General features: G+C 39.5%; 1 protein-coding gene across 4 annotated transcripts in view; it reads left to right on the forward strand.

Annotated features, from left to right (window-relative positions):
• Positions 1–20,018, forward strand: part of LOC105938865 (high choriolytic enzyme 2) — a 43,011-nt gene that overhangs the window by 14,587 nt on the left and 8,406 nt on the right. The window contains exons 6-9 of one of the 4 annotated variants that reach the window (XM_036135913.1): positions 1,783–1,961; positions 2,342–2,423; positions 2,503–2,627; positions 2,797–2,889. In XM_036135913.1, the coding sequence (XP_035991806.1) occupies positions 1,783–1,961; positions 2,342–2,423; positions 2,503–2,627; positions 2,797–2,798 (388 nt within the window). In that variant the 3' untranslated portion in view covers positions 2,799–2,889. Of the gene's footprint in view, positions 1–1,782; positions 1,962–2,341; positions 2,424–2,502; positions 2,628–2,796; positions 3,092–18,567; positions 18,634–18,889; positions 18,930–19,244; positions 19,386–19,504; positions 19,626–20,018 lie in introns of those variants that run through there. The other 3 variants (XM_036135912.1, XM_036135911.1, XM_036135914.1) reach the window with 3 other exon arrangements.

Raw genomic sequence — 20,018 nt, forward strand, 5'->3', positions numbered from 1 at the left:
GACTGTCTCAGAAAATTTGAATATTGTGATAAAGTTCTTTATTTTCTGTAATGCAATTAAAAAACATGAAATGTCATACATTCTGGATTAATTCCAAATCAACTGAAATATCGCAAGTCTTTTATTGTTTTAATATCGCTGATTATGGCGTACAGCTGAAGAAAACTCAAAAATCTTATCTCAAAATATTAGAATTTTTCCTCAGACCAAGTAAAAAAAATAAATTATAACAGCAAAACAAAATCAAACATTTGAAAATGTCCATTAATGCACTCAATACTTGGTTGGGAATCCTTTTGCACAGATTACTGCATCAATGCGGCGTAGCATGGAGGCAATCAGCCTGTGGCATTGCTGAGGTGTTATGGATGCCCAGGATGCTTCAATAGCGGCCTTTAGCTCATTTGCATTGTTGGGTCTGCTGTCTTTCAGCTTCTTCTTCACAATACCCCACAAATTCTCGATGGGGTTCAGGTCAGGGGAATTGGCAGGCCAATCAAGGACAGTAATGCCATGGTCAGTACACCAGTTACTGGTGGTTTTGGCACTTTGGGCAGGTGCCAGATCTTGGTTGTGCAGCGTTTCCTGACACATTTCCCCCTTCCAACACACTTTTTGTGAATGTGCTTTGAAACTGCACTCTGTGAACAGCCTGCTCTTTGAGAAACTTCTTTTTGTGTCTTACCCTCCTGATGGAGGGTGTCAATGATGGTCTTCTGGACAGCAGTCAGATCAGCAGTCTTCCCCATACTTGGGATTTAGTTTACTGAACCAAGCTGAGTGTTTTTCAAGGCGCAGGAAACCCTTGCAGGTGTTTTGAGTTAATTACGAGTGACGATTCAAGTGATTAGTTGAATAGCCTACTAGTATACTTTTTCACGATATTCAAATTTTCTGAGACAGTCCTGTATATATATATATATATATATATATATATATATATGTATATATATATATATATATATATATATATATATATATATATATATATATAAATAAATATATATATATATATATCTATATATCTATCTATATATATATATATATATATATATATATATATATATATATATATATATATATATATATAAATACGTAGCTGCACAGTGATGTAGTGGATTGCATTGTTGCCAGGCAGCAAGAAGTTCCTGGGTTCAAATCCTACCTTTGTCCTGAGTCTTTCTGCATGGGGTTTGCATGTTCTCCCTGTGCATGCGTGGGTTCTCTCCGGGTACTCCGGCTTCCTCCCACAGTCCAAAAATATGACAGTTAGGTTAATTGGCCTCTCTAAATTGTCCTTAGGTGTAAGTGTGTGCGTGAATGGCTGTTTTTCTCTGTGTTGCCCTGCGATAAACTGGCAACCTGTCCAGGGTGAACCCCGCCTCTTGCCCATTGACAGCTGGAGATAGGCACCAGCACCCCTCGTGACCCCACAAGGGATAGGTGTGTTAGAAAATGGATGGTCAAAATGGATTAACTCTTTGTCAAACTTTTAAGTAAAAAAAAAATAAATGAAAAAACACCAGACAAACAGACATAAGCAATTGTCCCCTTAATCAGCTGTTTCTTGATTTTTCCAGGATGGCACAATCACTATTTTAACCAAAAAAGGTTAAGAATGTCACAACAAATGGCTATCCTTTTCCCCATAAAATTTCTCAAAGAGCTTAAACAATTAAATCAATTTAATAAGGTTGTATAAAGTAAACCATATTTACAACAAAGACCAGGACCTGAACAAGTATTTATTTTTCCACTTGTCACTCTGCGTGTACCTTTCAGGTGTTGGTCCTACCTAGGACGTCAGAAAGGAGGACAGAAAATCTCCCTGAAAAGAAAGGGCTGTTTCCGTTTTGGCACAATACAACATGAGATACTTCACGCTCTGGGCTTCAACCATGAACAGTCCCGCTCTGACAGAGACGAATACGTTTGGATTCTCTTCAAAAACATTGAGGAAGGTAAGTTTGAAGTAAAAAAAAAAAGCTGTTTCAAAGTTCGATCTTTCACTTGTATAGATACAAATTTTAAAGATTTGTTTAGTTTTAGCAAATTTAGTGTCTTAGAAATATTGTAATGTTACTTTAAAAAGTGTAATTAATTCAATGTTTGTGCTGCAAAAATTGTGTTTCCCACATTCATACTTTCAGGTTTTTAAAATAAAAATATTTAGTCCACAAACCAGGTCAAACACTTTTTTTTTGTAAAATTTAAAGAGTTTTGGGGGCCGACTACCCTCAGATCTCAAATTTTGCAATTTTTGGCAGCTAAACTGCAACATTTGACCAATATTTGCCAACAGCTGACACTGAATATTTTCTCTGTTCTGAATGCGGGGCAGGAAAGGAGGGCAACTTTAAAAAGAAGAAAACTAACAACTTGGGGACTCCGTATGACTTCAACTCTGTCATGGAATACCCCAAGTGAGTCTTCACCAGCACTCATACAGTTATTAACTATAATGCTCCACTTATTATTTTGACTCCAATTCTCTTTTTAAAGCAAAGCCTTCTCTAAAAATGGGAAACAAACCATCGTTGCCAAAAGCGACCCAGATCTGGTGTTTGGACAACGCATAAAAATGGACGTCAATGACATCGCCCGCGTCAACAAGCTTTACGAGTGCTGTTAGTAAAAAAATTAAATAAAAATAATAATATATATATATATATATATATATATATATATATATATATATATATATATATATATATATAGCTAATGGGTGTGTAAATCTGCCTAAATGAAAAGTTACTCATTACTTTCTATGTTTTTCTTTGTCTTGTACTCAATCAGAACTCCATGGTTTGACAACTTCAACTTCCAGGTGGATCAGGATCGTATTCAATACTGCCTTCGTACTGAAAACTACTGGGAAAGAAACAGCAAGCATCTACAATCACATTTATTTTATTTCTTTTTTGTTTTTGCTTTGGCATTTAGGGATAATAAACAAATATAGGAAAAAACATGTATGGCTCTTAAAGGGGAAAAAACAACAAAATTATGGGTTAAGGAATTCTGCTTTGCAATGAACCTTATTTGTAGAAGAATGTACTAATCTTTCAATAAAGAAGCATATTTCGAAAAAGGCTGTGGAGAAGTTTTCTCAGATCATTGCTTTAAAGGGATAGAAAAGATAAAGTTTTAAGTATCCCTGTACTAGAACTGGTGCGTCTATATGGTATATTGTATGTTTTACTAAAAGATGAGCTAATAGATATTTCACAGTCTAATTTTTGGGATTAAATGTTGTCATAGCAGACATTTTAAGAGTAGTAACAAATATGTTGTTACATAGAAAAAAAAGATGGACTGAAATGGAATGAATTTATAAAGCATGTTTGTAGTCATAGTGAACACTCAAAGCACTTTACACTATAGCCACATTCACCCAATCACACTCACTACGGGCCGCCTGCGGTAGAAATTCAGCCCGACAGTCAGATTTGGAGAGGCATTCAATTTTATTGTATTGATGGATGCAAGTGAAGACATAATGTTGACATGAACAGTTTATTTTCAGAATAAAAACACCATCTTCAGCAACTAAAACTGTATATGTATTTAATGATTGCAGTGGTGCTGCAATCATTAAACACAATACATATTTATGGTGGGGATGTTTCATCAACTTGCACTCTATTAGTAGGCACCTTTACTGTAGAGGCACACATGTTCATTGTTGTCACATATGTTCACATATAGCCTTTTAATCATCAAAAGAAGTTTAAAAGTAACTTACCAATATTTTTTTTTGATATTCTGTAAGAAACCACAGAGTTCAGGAATATGATGGTGCCCTTTTTCCACAAAGAGGAGTGGTGAGCTTCTCCAGACCCGTCACTTCCGCAAACACCAGCTCCAGCCTCTACGTCACGCGCAGTCATGTCACTTCCAGAACCTCGTCTCACCCTGCCCAAGCTCTTTAGGGGTGATCCCGAGCATTGTCGGGCATTCCTCACCCAGTGTGACATTCATTTTGAGCTTCAGCCGTCATCTTATCCCACTGATCGCTCAAAAGTCACATATGCTATATCCTTGCTGGCTGGTAAAGCAAGACTGTGGGGAACATCTGAGTGGCAGAACGACTCCCCTCTATGCCACTCATATTATGATTTTTCCCGGGAGTTGGTCAGAGTGTTCAGCCCAGTGTTGCCCTGCTAGGAGTCCACTAGGGGGCTTTTGGCTCTCAGGCATGTACGACCGGTGTCAGAGTCTGGTCCGCATTGCCGGGAGTAAGTCGGACTTGTTTCTGGTGAGAGTTGGACTCCGCCAAGGCTGCCCTTTGTCACCGATTCTGGTCATAATTTTTTTGGACAGAATTTCTAGGCGCAGCCAAGGTGTTGAGGGGATCCGTTTTGGTGGCCTTAGGAATGCGTCTCTGCTATTCGCGGATGACATGGTCCTATTGGCTTCATCAGGGCGTGATCTACAGCTCTCACTGGAGCGGTTCGCAGCCGAGTGTGAAGCAGCCGGGATGAAAATCAGTGCCTCCAAATCCGAGACCATGGTCTTGAACCGGAAAAGGGTAGAGTGCCTTCTCCGGGTTGGGGAGGATGTGCTGCCCCTAGTGGAGGAGTTCAAGTATCTTGGGGTCTTGTTCACGAATTAGGGGAAGATGGAGCGGGAGATCGACAGGCGGATTGGTGCAGCGTCTGCTGTGAAGCGGGCGCTGTACCTCGATTTACCAGTGGATCTACGTTCCTACCCTCATCTATGGTCACAAGCTTTGGGTCGTGACCGAAAGAACGAGATCCCGGATACAAGCGGCTGAAATGAGTTTTCTCCGTAGTGTGTCTGGGCTCTCCCTTAGAGATAGGGTGAGGAGCTCAGTCATCCGGGGAGGACTCAGAGTAGAGCCGCTGCTCCTCCACGTCGAGAGGAGCCAGTTGAGGTGGCTCGGGTATCTGGTCAGGATGCCTCCTGGACGCCTCCCTGGTGAGATGTTTCAGACACGTCCCACCGGGAGGAGGCCCAGGGTAAGACCCAGGACACGCTGGAGGGACTATGTCTCCTGGCTGGCCTGGGAACGCCTTGGGATTCCTCCTGAGGAGCTGGCCCAAGTGGCTGGGGAGAGGGACGTCTGGGCCTCCCTACTGAAGCTGCTACCCCCGAGACCCGACCCCGGATAAGCGGAAGAAGACGGACGGACGGACGGTTATGTCTAGCTCGGTTCAGTTCAGTCTGCTTACTGTTTACACTTGAGAGTTATCTCGGTTACCAAGCTTGGACTGGTCTCAGCTCAGTTAAAAAAGGGTAGTGTAAACGGGGTAAAAAAGCCTTTGTTTGGACTACAATCCTCGGCTCTCAAGATTTCTGTCATGAACAGGGGCGGAGGACCCAGTATTCAGCCAGACAAGCAGATGCTGTTTTAAAGGCAATTTATTAAAGGACGGGTAATGGGTCAAAATGGGAGTGACAGGCAGGCAGAATGATAAATGGAAACCAGTTCAGGGTCAAACCAGGTGATAAATGTGCATGATAGTCCAGAGCAGATGCTGGGCACAGATTTGGGGAACAGATCCAAGTTTGGAAACGGGCAGGCTCAATAAACAGGGGTCAGGCAAGCTCAGAAAACAGATTCTGTACAAGCCAGAAATACAGCAGTACAATGGTGTTATTTGGTGACGCTTTGCCTTAACTACCACTCCAGTCTCCTCACTCACTCTTCTGCAGGCTTGGTCCTTTCTGGATTTATCTTGGTAGTATTAATTGGTTGAGTCATACAACCCAGGCCAACCATAGGCTGCTATTATCAGCTTGTCTTCAATGTAAAATGAAAACAGCTTTGTCTCCGCAGCAGTACTTCTGCCCACGTCACAGCCACATCAAGTTCCTGATTGGTTGTCGTAATGCGACAAGACACAAACATTTGGATTTTTCAACCCCAGCCACTGTTGCTTTTCATCCATCCCAGGTCTAGCTTTCCTTTAATCGCCAAAACCGCTCCTTTTGCATGGCTAGAAAAGCTTCTTTTGCCTTGCTTTGCGTAACATCGCTCCTGTGTTGCACCTGTCACTCAGACTTTCACTAATCAGTGATTAGTGAAAGTCTGAGACAACTAGAAAAAAATATTATTGGTCTTAAAGGGGAAGAAAACACAAAAATATAAATTAAGGAAGTTCTGCTTTGCAATGAACATTGTTTGTGCAACAATGTAATAACCTGCCCAATAAAGAAGGATATTTCAAAGACAAGATTGGTGTTGAGAAATTATTTTCCTGGATCATTGTTTTAAATACAATGATTGTTTTAAATAAAATGTACCCTTTTAACAGGTAAAAAAAAAAAAAAACATCAGGTAAACACAAACAGTGACATAACAGGAAAAAAACCCAATGTATAATATTAATAATAATAATAATAATAATAATGTATAAATCACAACACTCTAAAAACAGTCATAACTTGATGCCCCCATAATGTACTTTCCATAAATATCAAAGTAAGTTAGCATAATTGTCTAACACTGTATCTTGACTCCAACTTCTTTTCCCATCTGTACCTTTCTGTATAGTTTATCAGGAATGTTATGGACATGAAAAGAGTGTCAAATAGTCTGAGTCTGACCCTAGAAATTGAAACTTGTGTGCTGTTCAATGTTATTTGTGGTTATGCCCCATGGGTGTAACCTGACTCTAGCCAGATTGATATCGCTCCGCCTAGCTCAGGGGTCCCTGGTCTGACACACCTGAGTCAAATAATCAGCAGGACACTGAAGAACCTGACTGCATACTGAGGAGCTAATTGTGCTATTTGATTCAGGTGTGTGGGGCCAGGGAAATCTCTAAAGGTTTCAGGACACCGGCTCTCGAGGACCGGAGTTGGCCACCCCTGGCCTAGCTTCATTCACATACATCTGGGACCTCTTCCATAGAGAGTGATATCTCCAACCAATTTTATTGTCTAGCCAATCAGGACACAGAGCTGGAGTTTCATAGAGGTGACGTAGTGGAGAAGCGACCGTGACGTGAGACAGACAACAATGGCGGCTCGTCGAGGAAGCAAACGTTAACGTTGATGCTGCTATTTCTTTCGTGTTGTCCAATCTACCTAATATTGTTTCATTAAAAGAACATCAGAGAACGCCTCTGAAGGCTTTTGTTGGTGGAAACGATGTTTTCGCCCTTCTCCCGACTGGATTTGGAAAGTTTTGTTTTCCGAGACGCGCCCGTGGCGGAGCGGTTAGCACGAACCAAGTTAGGAGGCCTTTAGTCCTCAACACGGTCGGCCCGGGGTCGACTCCGACCCGCGGCACTTTGCCGCCTGTCTTCCCCCCTCTTCCTGTCAGCTCACTGTCAATAAAACGTGTGCTGCTAGAGCCGCAAACACATAAAAAAAAAAGTTTTGTTTTTTCCTGCGTCTCTCTCATCAGTGTCACGGGTTAGCTTCGATGTGAGTGGTTGAAATAGCACGTTGATAAAGATGACAGACAAGTGGCTTATCCAATCATATGCAAGGATTTTTGATAAGGCCCAGCCTTCAAAAAAGGCAATTCCTATGGAGAGGTCCCAGATGGATGTGAGTGGAGCTAGGTGGGACGAAATACATCTGGCTAGAGTCAGGTTACCATGGGTGGGGTGTGAGATGAGAATTTCTGGATTGAGTTAGATGTTGTGATGCAGAATACCTCTAGAGACTTTAAAAAATATCAACATCAGCTCTTCTCTGACAGGATGGTGGGAGTTCCTTAAAATGATGGAGTCCTAATTTATCCCATGCAGCTGTACACCCATCTGCAATCATCCAACAAAAAAATAGAAACTTTCCCTACTGGAAGGGTAAAGGTATTGAATACCTGGAATATGTAGTTGAAGAAACTGAGTTTGCTCTTATAATATCAACAAATTAAATATATAATTAAAAATGAATTTAAGCATATTAAAGGTGGTTCCTGGATCTAAACCCCCCAAAACTACTGTCTAAATTATACAGGACACCGTCTAAATTAGATGATTCAATATCTCTTCCTATTATGAAATGGAAAGAGGATTTATCAGTCAGCTTTGAACAAAACACCTGGGCTCAAATATGTTTAAAAACTTTCAAAATTACTAAAAGCACAAATTTACAACAAATACAATACAAAATCATTCACAGAGTACACTTTACAGGTCAAAGATTATTCGGGATGGGTTTGCACAATATAATATCTCTTCACAGTGCACAGGCAATAATTCTGACAATTATATTCATGCACTACGGTTATGTACACCTGTTCAGAGGTGTTGGGTGCAGTTATGTAAGGACTTGTCAAAGTGAGATGTAAAATTCCACCTTCCCCTCAGTTTGCTTGCTGGGTAACTTGGATGTTTTGGGGGGGGAAAAAATCACCTTCCATGCTTTCACTGCCTTTTGTATTGCAAAGAAAACCATCCTCATGAATTGGAAAAGCAAAGAAATTCTCAGTATCAATCACCAGAGGTGAAGATGGTTGAGAATCAGCCTCTCGAGAGACTTCATCAGGTGCCATATTAGTGCTACCGGCCTGTAGCTGTTGAGGTTTTTGGGTTGTGGGGTCTTAAGCACTGGTACCACACAAGAGGCTTTCCACAGCTGGTGTCCTCTCCTCTGCTTCAGACTAATGTGCAAGATGTGCCCTATGATGCCACACAGCCCATCTGCGCAGCACCTCAGAAGCCTGGAGCTGATGCCATCCCGACCTGCAGCCTTCCTTACTTTGGTCTTCCGCAGAATGTTCCTCACTTGAGGTGTTCAGAAGGATAGGGTGGTACAGTGGAGTCCATCTCCTCAAAATGCAAGGTAAAATTGGTTCCCTGTTCACCAAAACAGATGTAAACAACCATTCGTGCAATAATTAAACATAAAATAAACAGTACAGCATATTAAAGGTAGAGTCAGCAATTTTTCCCCCCAAAAGTTTCCCTTTTATGAATAACTGCACATGTGCAAGACCATCTTTCCTCCTCTCCCTCTCCTCATAGGGGATCTCGTGAAAAAAATCCAAATTCATTCTGGTCATTACTTTCTACTGAGGCCTTCCTCTTCTCATAAACTTGTACGCTGTTTGCTTTTTGCGGCTCTCAGCCATATTCAAAGTATACAGTGAGAGCATCAGAGCTACAATGACTGGCTAACACTAAATCTAACTGCTAAGCTAACCGCTGAGCTAACCGGATACATAAACACTAGAAGTGTGCATGCACAGACAGCAAGCAGAAACTTACAAGGTACGAGCACGCACACTGGCATTACGTGAGCACGTCAGAATGATTGGCATGTGGGACAACCTATGGATAACGTGATCCTCCCGTAACTTAAGGGACAGAGGTGAGTGTGGCCAGAACCAAAACTATGACCAATCCCTGCCGTTTGGACCGAACAACAGAGATTGGTTCTGCAGCTCCCACAGAAATTTTCACCTCCTATTTCTGAATACATACTGTATTGACTACTTTCAGGATGGAAGGACCATTTTACCCAGTATAACAAAAAGTGTTTACCAACTACAGCTTTAAGCATCCCAGTGTATAATTAATATTCTTAGCTGTCCAACAGTTCCCTCTTGTGGTGATAGGGCTGGAGTTATTCTTAGATGTTTGAGTTTTCAGGTTTCTACAAGTTTCTGTATTTTCTGTTATTTTGTATTTCGACTATTTTATTGCTGTTATGTTTCCTTGATTGTGCTTTAATTAGTTATTTCCTTTTGCTTATTATTCTTAGGTGCTTGAGCTTTAGGATTTCTCTTTCTGTTTTTTACTGTGTTTTTCCAGCTGCTACCAGTTTAGTTCATACCTTTGTGTATTGTGTTTTTAATCCATCCTTTATATATTTTGTAATATTTTTTTAGATTCCTTCCATGTATTTCTCTTCAGTCCCTGTTCATTGTGCTCCTCCACTCAGCTCATCTGTTTTCTTTGGTCTCAGTTGTTGCTCATCTCCTCCTCTTTGCCTTTTTCTTTTTCTGCCTCAATTTTTTCCACATGCTCCTTCATGTTTAAACTCCCTTGTTTCCATTTCTCCACACTGGTTTCTTCCATTTGATTTCTTGCACCCTGTTGCTGCCCTGTTCTAACTGATTTTAAAGTTTACTTTTGTAACTTCAATTAAATATTTTTTCTCCATGCAGCTTTCAAGTTCCAGCTTTTGGTCCTGTTAAACCCTCACAGAACATGGAAGATTTAGATTTGCAGAGTTGGATCTTCTGGAACTCTGTCCATTAGTCTGATTTGGCCAAAGTAAAGATGTTTCACATTCTGGTGCAAACAAGTTTGTGTCTTTCAGACATGGTGGTGGAGGGTTAACGACCTTGGCCTGTTTTGCATTGACAGTACCTGGGCACCTTGTAGTTATTGAGTCAACCACTGTTTACCAAGGCAAGGCAAGGCAAGGCAAGGCAAATTTATTTATATAGCACAATTCAGTACAAGACAATACAAAGTGCTTTACATGATTAAGATATACCAAAATAATAAAATGTAGATAGAAAATAGAATAAAAGCAAGTAGGGATAGAATGTAGTAACAAAAAAGAACATTAAAAACAGTAAAACAGTTTAACTAGAACAGTCAAAGGCAATTTTAAACAGATGTGTTTTTAATCTTGATTTAAAAGAACTCACTTTTACAGTTTTCTGGAAGTTTGTTCCAGATAAACGGAGCATAGGAACTAAATGCTGCTTCTCCATGTTTAGTTCTGGTTCTAGGTATGTGGAGTAGACTGGAGCCAGAAGACCTTAGTGGTCTGGAGGGTTGATACACTGATAACAAGTCTGTGATGTATTTAGGTGCTAAGCCATTTAAGGATTTATAGACTAACAGAAGTATTTTAAAGTCTATTCTCTAAGATACAGGGAGCCAGTGTAAGGACTTTAGAACTGCGGTTATGTGCTCTACTTTCTTAGTCTTAGTGAGGACGCGGGCAGCAGCGTTCTGGATCAGCTGCAGCTGTCTGACCCACTTTTTAGGAAGTCCTGTGAAAACACCGTTGCAGTAATCAATTCTACTAAATATAAACGCATGGATTAGTTTTTCCAGATCCTGCTAAGACATTAGTCCTTTAATCCTAGAAATGTTCTTCAGGTGATAGAAAGCTGACCTTGTAATTGTCTTTAGATGCTTTTGGAGGTTCAGGTCTGAGTCCATCACTACTCCCAGATTTCGGGCCTGATTGGTGGTTTTTAGCTGAAGCGACTGAAGCTGTGTGCTAACTTTTGATCTTTCCTCTATTGGTCCAAATATTATTACTTCAGTTTTGTTTTTATTCAATTGGAGAAAATTTTGGCACATCCATGCATTGATTTCTTCTAGGCATTTACTCAGTGCTTGAACTGGTTCATAGTCACCTGGTGACATGGTGATGTAGAGCTGTGTGTCATCTGCGTAGTGATGGTAGCTGATGTGGTTGTTTTTTATTATCTGAGCAAGAGGGAGCATGTAGATATTGAATAGGAGGGGACCCAGGATGGACCCTTGGGGAACCCCACATGTGATTTTTGTCATCTCTGATGTAAAGTTACCTACTGATACAAAACGTCCCTGTCCTTTAAGTAGGATTTAAACCAGTTGAGAGCTGTAGCAGAGAGACCGACCCAGTTCTCCAGGCGTTCTAACAGGATGGAGTGATCAACAGTATCAAATGCTGCACTGAGGTCCAATAGAACCAGCACGGTGGTTCTTCCACAGTCTGTATTTATATGGATGTCATTAAACACCTTGATAAGGGCGGTCTCTGTACTGTGGTGAGCACGGAAACCTGACTGGAAAACATCAAAGCGGCAGGTCGTAGTTAAGAAGGTGTTTAATTGTTGAAATACAACTTTTTCAATGATCTTACTGATAAAGGGGAGGTTTGAGATGGGCCTATAGTTCTGGAGTAGAAGTTTGTCTAAATTGTTCTTTTTCAGCAGTGGTTTGATAATTGCTGTTTTTAGGGACTGGGGGAAAACACCTGACAGAAGGGACGCGTTTATTATCTGAGTCAAATCAGACGCTATGACAGGTAAAACTTTTTTAAAGAAAGCTGCGGGGAGAACATCAAGGCAGCTTGAGGAGGAACTTAACTGCTGAATTATCTGCTCTAAGCTTTTGGAGTTTATTTGGCTGAATTGGGACATTTGGTCAAAATCAATTATGGTAGGAGACAACGTTGGTACTCAAACCAACAGATTGTAGAGACAAATGTGAGACCATCTGTCCAGCAACTGAAGTTGGCTCCAAACTGGGTCTACCGTACAACGATTCCAAACATATTTATAACAAAATGTGCACCTCTTGATGCTAAAACTTAAGACGACTCAACATTCTAATTCAATGTGTTGCGTCTAATTTCTTTTAACATTTTCTCTTCTGGGTGTTGTCATCAATGTCTTCTTGTGTGAAATTCAGGAGGAATGTGCCCATTTCAGAGCAAACCACTTTGGTTCTCTTTAGGGAAGTGCAAGAAATTATTAAGAAAACCACAGATAATACCAACACACCGAGTGTTTTTCCTCATGTTATGAGTTTTTATAGCAATAAGCCATACTAAATGTGCTGGTAAACAAAAGCTGTTGCATGTTCAAAGGGATCAAATTTGGGAAATCTTTGTTCAAATTAATAAATTATCATTCCTCGCCTCACTTTTTCCCATTTATTGACCTTTCCTCTGAAAAAGAAAATACTTTTTTTATATACTTTTCAGTGGGTGTGGGCTTTTTAGTGGGCTCTCTTCTCCTTTGAGAATCTTCACTGTGGGCGTGGCTGGCCTATCCTGACTGCACACCTGCCAATAGTTCCCTCGTCAAGCTGCTGGGGAATATAGGGATCTGCAGGACACTCTATATTCATCTGATGGTCAACCTGTGTTGGCAGTATCCAGCTTTAATGTTCTTGGTTCTTTACAAATGAAGCCTTGTGAAGCGCTGAAGCTTCCCTTTCAATTGCTTGACTGAAGAGCCAAAGCATCATGATTTTTTGTGTGTTCTGCTGGGCTATGAAGTGGACAGTAAGACTGAGCAAAGGGCACTCCTGAATATCTTCTTTGACTCTGTGGTGGCATCAGCCAACTTCTATTGCAGGGGTTCCCAAGGTGGGGGTCCTGAGATGATTTGATACTGATGTGCTAAAAAGATTTTGTATTTCTTTTTTTCCCTTTTTTTTCTTTTTCTTTCTTTTTCTTCTTTTTTTTCCTTTTTTTTCTTCTTTTTTTTCCCAGAAAAAAAAGAAAAGAAAAAAGAAAAGAAAAAAAAAAGATTTTGTATTTCTGAAACCAGTGCCAAGTAGACAGTGATGGGTAGATGAGGTGTCATGAAGCGTTTCGACATGTTGCCAAACTGTGTTGATACTGTGTCACTGAATACTGACACCTGCTGGACCTTAAAATCTCTACAGGCAACTTAGTTGACAGTTAACTGACACTGATCTGATGACTTAGTATACACAATATTACAATTTAAGTCATTGTATGTTGTATTACTTAATATTTTCATTTAAATTTAAGATATCTTTGATATTTTTAGATACAGTCAACAAATGATGTACACCTGTATCATAACGTAATAACCTCTAATTAAAGATGGTGTGAATGAGGATGCTTCTGGACTGAAATTTCTCCTTACACATTTTCATTGAAAAAAATAAGTTGTTCCAACATTTTGAAAATGAGTCTGTTATGCTTTTTTGATATCACATATTCAGCTGTAGAAAACACCCGCTCACACAACACAGATGAGGCTGGACTGCAGATAAATTGTAATGAAAGGCGTGAGAGGTTTGGATAGATTGTTTTGTTTTTTATCATGTATTTTATCAGGTTTTTATCCAGTATATCATAGGATCCTGGCACCTAGCATTATTGCCCTCTGCCAAGTATCTGTGCACCTCCTGGATTGCATCAGCAGTGGGACTTTTGGTCTGCCTGCCCACTTCGATGTTAAGATGTTGGCAAAGGTTATCTAAAAATAACAAATTGGCATTTTAGTACATGATTGACAGACGACAAACTAACAATGCTCAATAACATGCCTGAAGTGGGGGCAGACAGCTGTTGTGAAGATTCAATTCAATTCAATTCAATTTTATTTATATAGCGCCAAATCATGAAACATGTCATCTCAAGGCACTTTACAAAATCAAGTTCAATCAGATTATACAGATTGGGTCAGATTATACAGATTGGTCAAAAATGTCCTATATAAGGAAACCAGTTGATTGCATCAAAGTCCCAACAAGCAGCATTCACTCCTGGAGAAGCGTAGAGCCACAGGGAGAGTCGTCTGCATTGTACATGGCTTTGCTGCAATCCCTCATACTGAGCAAGCATGAAGCGACAGTGGGAAGAAAAACTCCCCATTAACGGGAAGGAAAACCTCCGGCAGAACCGGGCTCAGTATGAACGGTCATCTGCCTCGACCGACTGGGGTTACAGAAGACAGAGCAGAGACACAACAAGAAAGACAAAAAAGCACAGAAGCACACATTGATCTAGTAATCTGTTCTACATTAGATGGTAGTAGCGGGTGAGCCGTCTTCTCTGGATGATGTCACAGTTAACAGAACGCCAGACCAGGTGTACCTACTATGAAGAAAAAGAGAGAGAGCAAAAAGTTAAAAGCTGAAATGACGACAGTCATTTCAATGACGAAAAAAGCCCAGCCAGATGTTCCTGGCTGGGCTTCTGATTACAAATGCACATTCTGACTGTAGTCTGCTGATGGCCTCATTGCACGACTTGGAGGAACTGATTTACATCTGAGGTCTAGAAGTGTTGCCAGGGTGAACTCACTTAATGACTCCAGATTGGAAGCTTGATGGTTAAGATTGAGATAACCTGCAGAAAACTAAGAGTCACTTTGAAATTAATTTCAATTCAGATAGATCCAGTGGAAACTCTGAGAGGAACAGGATGAAACAACAAGGAAATTAAAACAAATACCTTTTTTTTTCTCCAATGTGAGATCAAAATGGTCCCACACGGCGGAAACCTTTCTTTTGGCTTGAGGAAGCTCCATAATTCTCGATGAATTTGTTGAACCGCTAAAGATCAAAGATTCTTTTTGGCAGATGCATCCCATTGATGGATATCCTTCCTTATAAACACAGTGTAGCGCGTCAGTTTCAAATCGAAACAGTTCCTGTATCGGCATCGACATGGGTTTTGCTCTATGAGCTCGACGCATGTGCCAATGCTTTGGTGTTGCCGGACCCATCACTAGCGCCAAGTATAACTTTATAAGGCACTCAACATTTCTCATTTGAAAGCCAGAAGAAGGCTGCATTTGTTTTGTAAGAAATCTTATAAAAATACAACTTTATTCTCATAATTTTACACTTTGTTCTCAAAATGTTATGACTTTATTCTCATAATTTCCCTACAAAAAATAAATAAAAAATTAAATCCCACCAGCGAAAGGAGGGTCACCAGTCTGTGACACTGTTATTTTAGGGTCCCAGGCTGAAAAGTTTGTGAACCTGTGTTTTATGGTGTGGTCTGTTGGAGCAGCAGATGATGGACAACGTCTCCTTTGCCATGCATGGAGCTGTTGCAGAGCTGGAGGGTTCTTTTCAGTGACACCCTAGATCAGGGGTTCTCCGACCTTTGGGGGCCAGGGACCCCCTTATCAAAAGTAAAAAAAATTCCAAGGACCCCTTTAGAATTTTCATCCATTTCTAACTCACTTATCCCTCAAGGGGTTGTGAGGGGTTGCTGGTGCCTATCTCCAGGAGTTCAATAGGCGAGAGGCGGGGTACACCCTGGACGGGTCACAAGTCTGTCGCAGGGCTAGATTATTTTTATACTGTTTTTTATATTCTTAAATACTATAAGATGCTTATTTTACAAAATCCTGTACATATACCCAATCTGTTATAGAAATCTGTATATAGAATTTTTTTTTACATGTGAACATGTTAAACACAAGAAAAAAAAGTTTGGGTTATATTTTATCTGAATCGTTGGCCTGGCTTACAGGGGAGATCTCCTCTGGAGATCCTAACGACTCCCTGTTACAAAGGGGTGGACCAGTTTTAGTTCAATTTGCATGTTATCTAAGCCATAAAAAGGCCTTTTTGGGCGATAATATAAACCTTGGAACTCCACACTACTCCAGACATTTGAATTGTGAAAGCTTTCTGGATGGGAAGTGAAACGTCTTCAACTTTGGAAAAAAGTCCAGTTGTTATTTTCTTTTCTTTTTTTTTACTTTTTTTGGTAAAAAAAATGTGAGCTTCTGTGCTTTCTGTGTCTCTGCTCTGTCTTCTCTAAGCCCCAGTGGGTGGAGGCAGATGAGCGTTCACACTGAGCCTGGTTCTGGTTCTGCTGGAGGTTCTCCTCCCTGTTAAAGGGGAGTTTTCCTCTCCACTGTCGCTTCATGCATGCTCAGTATGAGGGATTGCTGCAAAGCCATCAACAATGCAGACGACTGTCCACTGTGGCTCTACGCTCTTTCAGGAGGAGTGAATGCTGCTTGGAGAGACTTGATGCAACCTGCTGGGTTTCCTTAGAGAGGAAACTTTCTGACCAACCTGGAGGATCTGATGGAGTCTGACTTTGGAAAGAGCCTTGAGACGATGTGTGCTGTGAATTGGCGCTTTGTACGTAAATTTTAATTGAACTGAAGGGAAAAGCAGAGACTCGTACTTCTTACTTTCACTGCACAATTATCTTATTCAAACACAATTTGTGTAGCTCTAGTATTAAATATATATTATATGTAAAGCTTTTTGTCTGAGTCCATGACAAATACACACATCACTTAATGCTCCTAAACTTAGATAAACAAGACCAACATAGAGACATTTTACCAGAATGGACTTCCACATATTCAATGAAAACCAAACACAGTATCAGCCCAGACCTGCAGGGAAGAACAGCGGTGGAGGGCTGACAATGTGGGCCTGCTTTGGAGCGACAGGAATTTGGCACCTCATTAAGTGAGCCTCAAACCCCTCTTTATACCAAAATATTCCAAATAAAAAAAATCAAGCCATCTTTCTGTCTCCTGAAACTTGGACCAAACTGGGTCGTCATTGGAAATGCCGCCCCAAACACAGCAGAAAATCTAGTACAGAACAGCAGAACAGGAATAGCATCAAAGTGTTACAACAGACTGAGGTCGATAACTCAACCTGATTTAAATGCTTCCACAGAAGCAGCGTTCTAAAGAAATCTTGTAACATTGTTTTTTAAGCTCTGCTTCTGCATTTTTTAAGCAAGGACTATGTAAGTTTATTTCCTTTCTCCCACACACAGAAACCAGGCATCTATGATGCTTTGAAAACTAATGTCTTCAGTTTATGGTTTTTCTCTGTTACAAACACTTTAATGGATCTTGGCATCGAGATTATTGAGCATTTGAATAAACTTGCCTCTAAAATACTGCTTGTACACCATATTTTTGCCATTGTATTGTATGGGGTCTTTATGAAACAAAGCTGAAATGACACACCTTCTTTTTTTTTTCTTTTGTTTTTTAAATAGTGTCCTGTCTGGCAATGTGGCAATAAGAATTGTTGTCTTAATGCCAAAAACAGCCCAACAGATTTTACTTTCACAAAGGGAGCCTTACCGCTTTCACCATAGTGCTGCGCTTGATTTATACATGCAAGAAGCTTTATTATAATTTATGCAGGGAATATTTCATGTTATATGGACACTGAAACAAGAAGGTAGAAGAGAAAAAAAGGAGAAAAGGTGAAAGAGAAAGAGGAGAGAAAATGGGGAGAACGATACTACAACATCCTGTTTGCTTCTTTACCTGCAAAGAGAGATGTAAAAAGATTAGCACAACCATCCGATAAAGTATTAAAGATACAACCAAGTAACGCCTTGATACCATCACTGAAGAATATACAGTATTAATTAATATGACATGTATAAAGTGACAGTTGAAGATAATAATAGGGGTTTTCTGTGAAATGACACCTGTTCTAATTGTCTTGGTTCTGGGTCCTTGATATATATATATATATATATATATATATATATATATATATATATATATATATATATATATATATATGTATATATATATATATATATATACACATATATATATATATATATATATATATATATATCCATCCATCCATCCATTTTCCAAACCGCTTCTCCCTCATGGGGTCGCGGGGGGTGCTGGTGCCTATCTCCAGCGTTCACTGGGCGAGAGGCGGGGTACACCCTGGACAGGTCGCCAGTCTGTCGCAGGGCAACACAGAGAGACAAACAGGACAAACAACCATTCACACACACTATATATATATATATATATATATATATATATATATATATATGTGTGTGTGTATAACTGATTTCTCAGTTTTGATGTTAGTTCCTTGTTCTGAAATTTTTTGTGGCTCAGTTTTTTCTCTCTCGTTGTTTTCAAGCCTTTGAAATACCAAACAGTCAAGCTAAGCCACACCCTGTGTGAGCTTATAAAAACAGAGAAGAGATGAACTTTAACTCCATCCTGCATCGGACTCTCAGGTCATCAGGTCTCTTCTTTTAATCAGGCAAGTTCTTATGGTTTCTTTACGCTTTTAAATCTTTTCTGATTCATGTTTATCACTCTACATATCCTAAACATAAATTTTATAAATAAAGCACTGTATGCATTTTAAATTTTAGATCACCTTCATCATGGTTCCAGCTTTTCTTTTCCTCCTTTTCCTCTCAGGGACAAGTGTCTTACTGGTAAGTTTGGGACAAGAAGGTTAACTTTATTCCCAGTGAAAAGTAATACAATTCTTAAAAATGATTGATAGACCAAATTCAAATAAACAAGATTTTAATCTTGGAAATAAATTACTTTGAGGTAAATTAATGTTAGATTTGGCTAAAGGTAAAACTGAAGTGTTTAGTCTTTGAAAAAAAGAAATAACTGCACAGCTTTCCTTTAGTAGAAAACATTTATTTGCCTAGAAGGAAAACTATTTTGAATGTTTTGCAGAGCACAGCGGTCGACGTTGATGATGATGATGATGCCTCAAGTGAGTAAAATGAAATCTATATCAGACATTTTACATTTGAAATTGTTAAATTCTTAAAGAAGATAAATGTTTCTGCTTTTCTAGTGGTATGGTGTCTTTTTGCATGATTAAGACATAAGATGGTTTGGTTTGCTAAAACATGTTCAGTTATTTCTTTTCAAAATAATAACTGAATATACAAAATTAACTTGGGTCTTAGTTAGGTAGAGAATGTAGCATCAACGTAAAACACCTCAGTTCGCTCACAGCAACTTCAAAGTAAATCTCTAAATTATCATTGTTTTAATATTGATTTTAATTTCATTTAATTTGCAGCAGAAACACCGATGCTGCTTGATGACATTGTCATACCTGATATAAAGACCAGGAACGCAGACCCATGCACTGCCAGGGGCTGCAAGTGGCCCAAATCTGGACGCTTTGTCTACGTGCCCTACGAGATCTCCTCTGCCTATAGTGAGCAGAACTGGTTTTAAATAACAACTTACGTGAAGCGAACAATATTGCCTTCATGTTTAATTAAATCATCTGAGATTGGTAAAGCTTTAACCGATCATTCATTCACTTGTCCATAGGTGAGAAGGAGCGCAACCGCATCATTGATGCTCTAAAGAGCTTCCGTAAGTCTACCTGCATTCGCTTTGTCCGACGTAAATCATCTCATCGTGACTACATCCACTTTTTCTCAGGCCAAGGGTATGAACACACACACACACACACACACACACACACACACACACACACACACACACACACACACACACACACACACACACACTGTTCCAACATAAGACTAAATCATATCACATAAAAAAAATCATAAAATGTTTTCAACAACTCTTCAAATTATAATGATATGTTTGCTAATTTCGCTTCTCTACTTGAAAAAATTATTTAACACTTTTTATTTTATTTTATTATCAGTCATAGACTACCTGCAGTTTTGTTTTGGAGTATTTTCCAAGGTAAAATTATTACCTCATTACCTCAAGAGGGCAAAAAATGATTGATTACCTTAATTATATATATATATATATATATATATATATATATATATATATATATATATATATATATATATATATATAT

The sequence above is a fragment of the Fundulus heteroclitus genome, chromosome 4 (genome assembly GCF_011125445.2).
Source record: "Fundulus heteroclitus isolate FHET01 chromosome 4, MU-UCD_Fhet_4.1, whole genome shotgun sequence".
Taxonomy (NCBI): Eukaryota; Metazoa; Chordata; class Actinopteri; order Cyprinodontiformes; family Fundulidae; genus Fundulus; species Fundulus heteroclitus.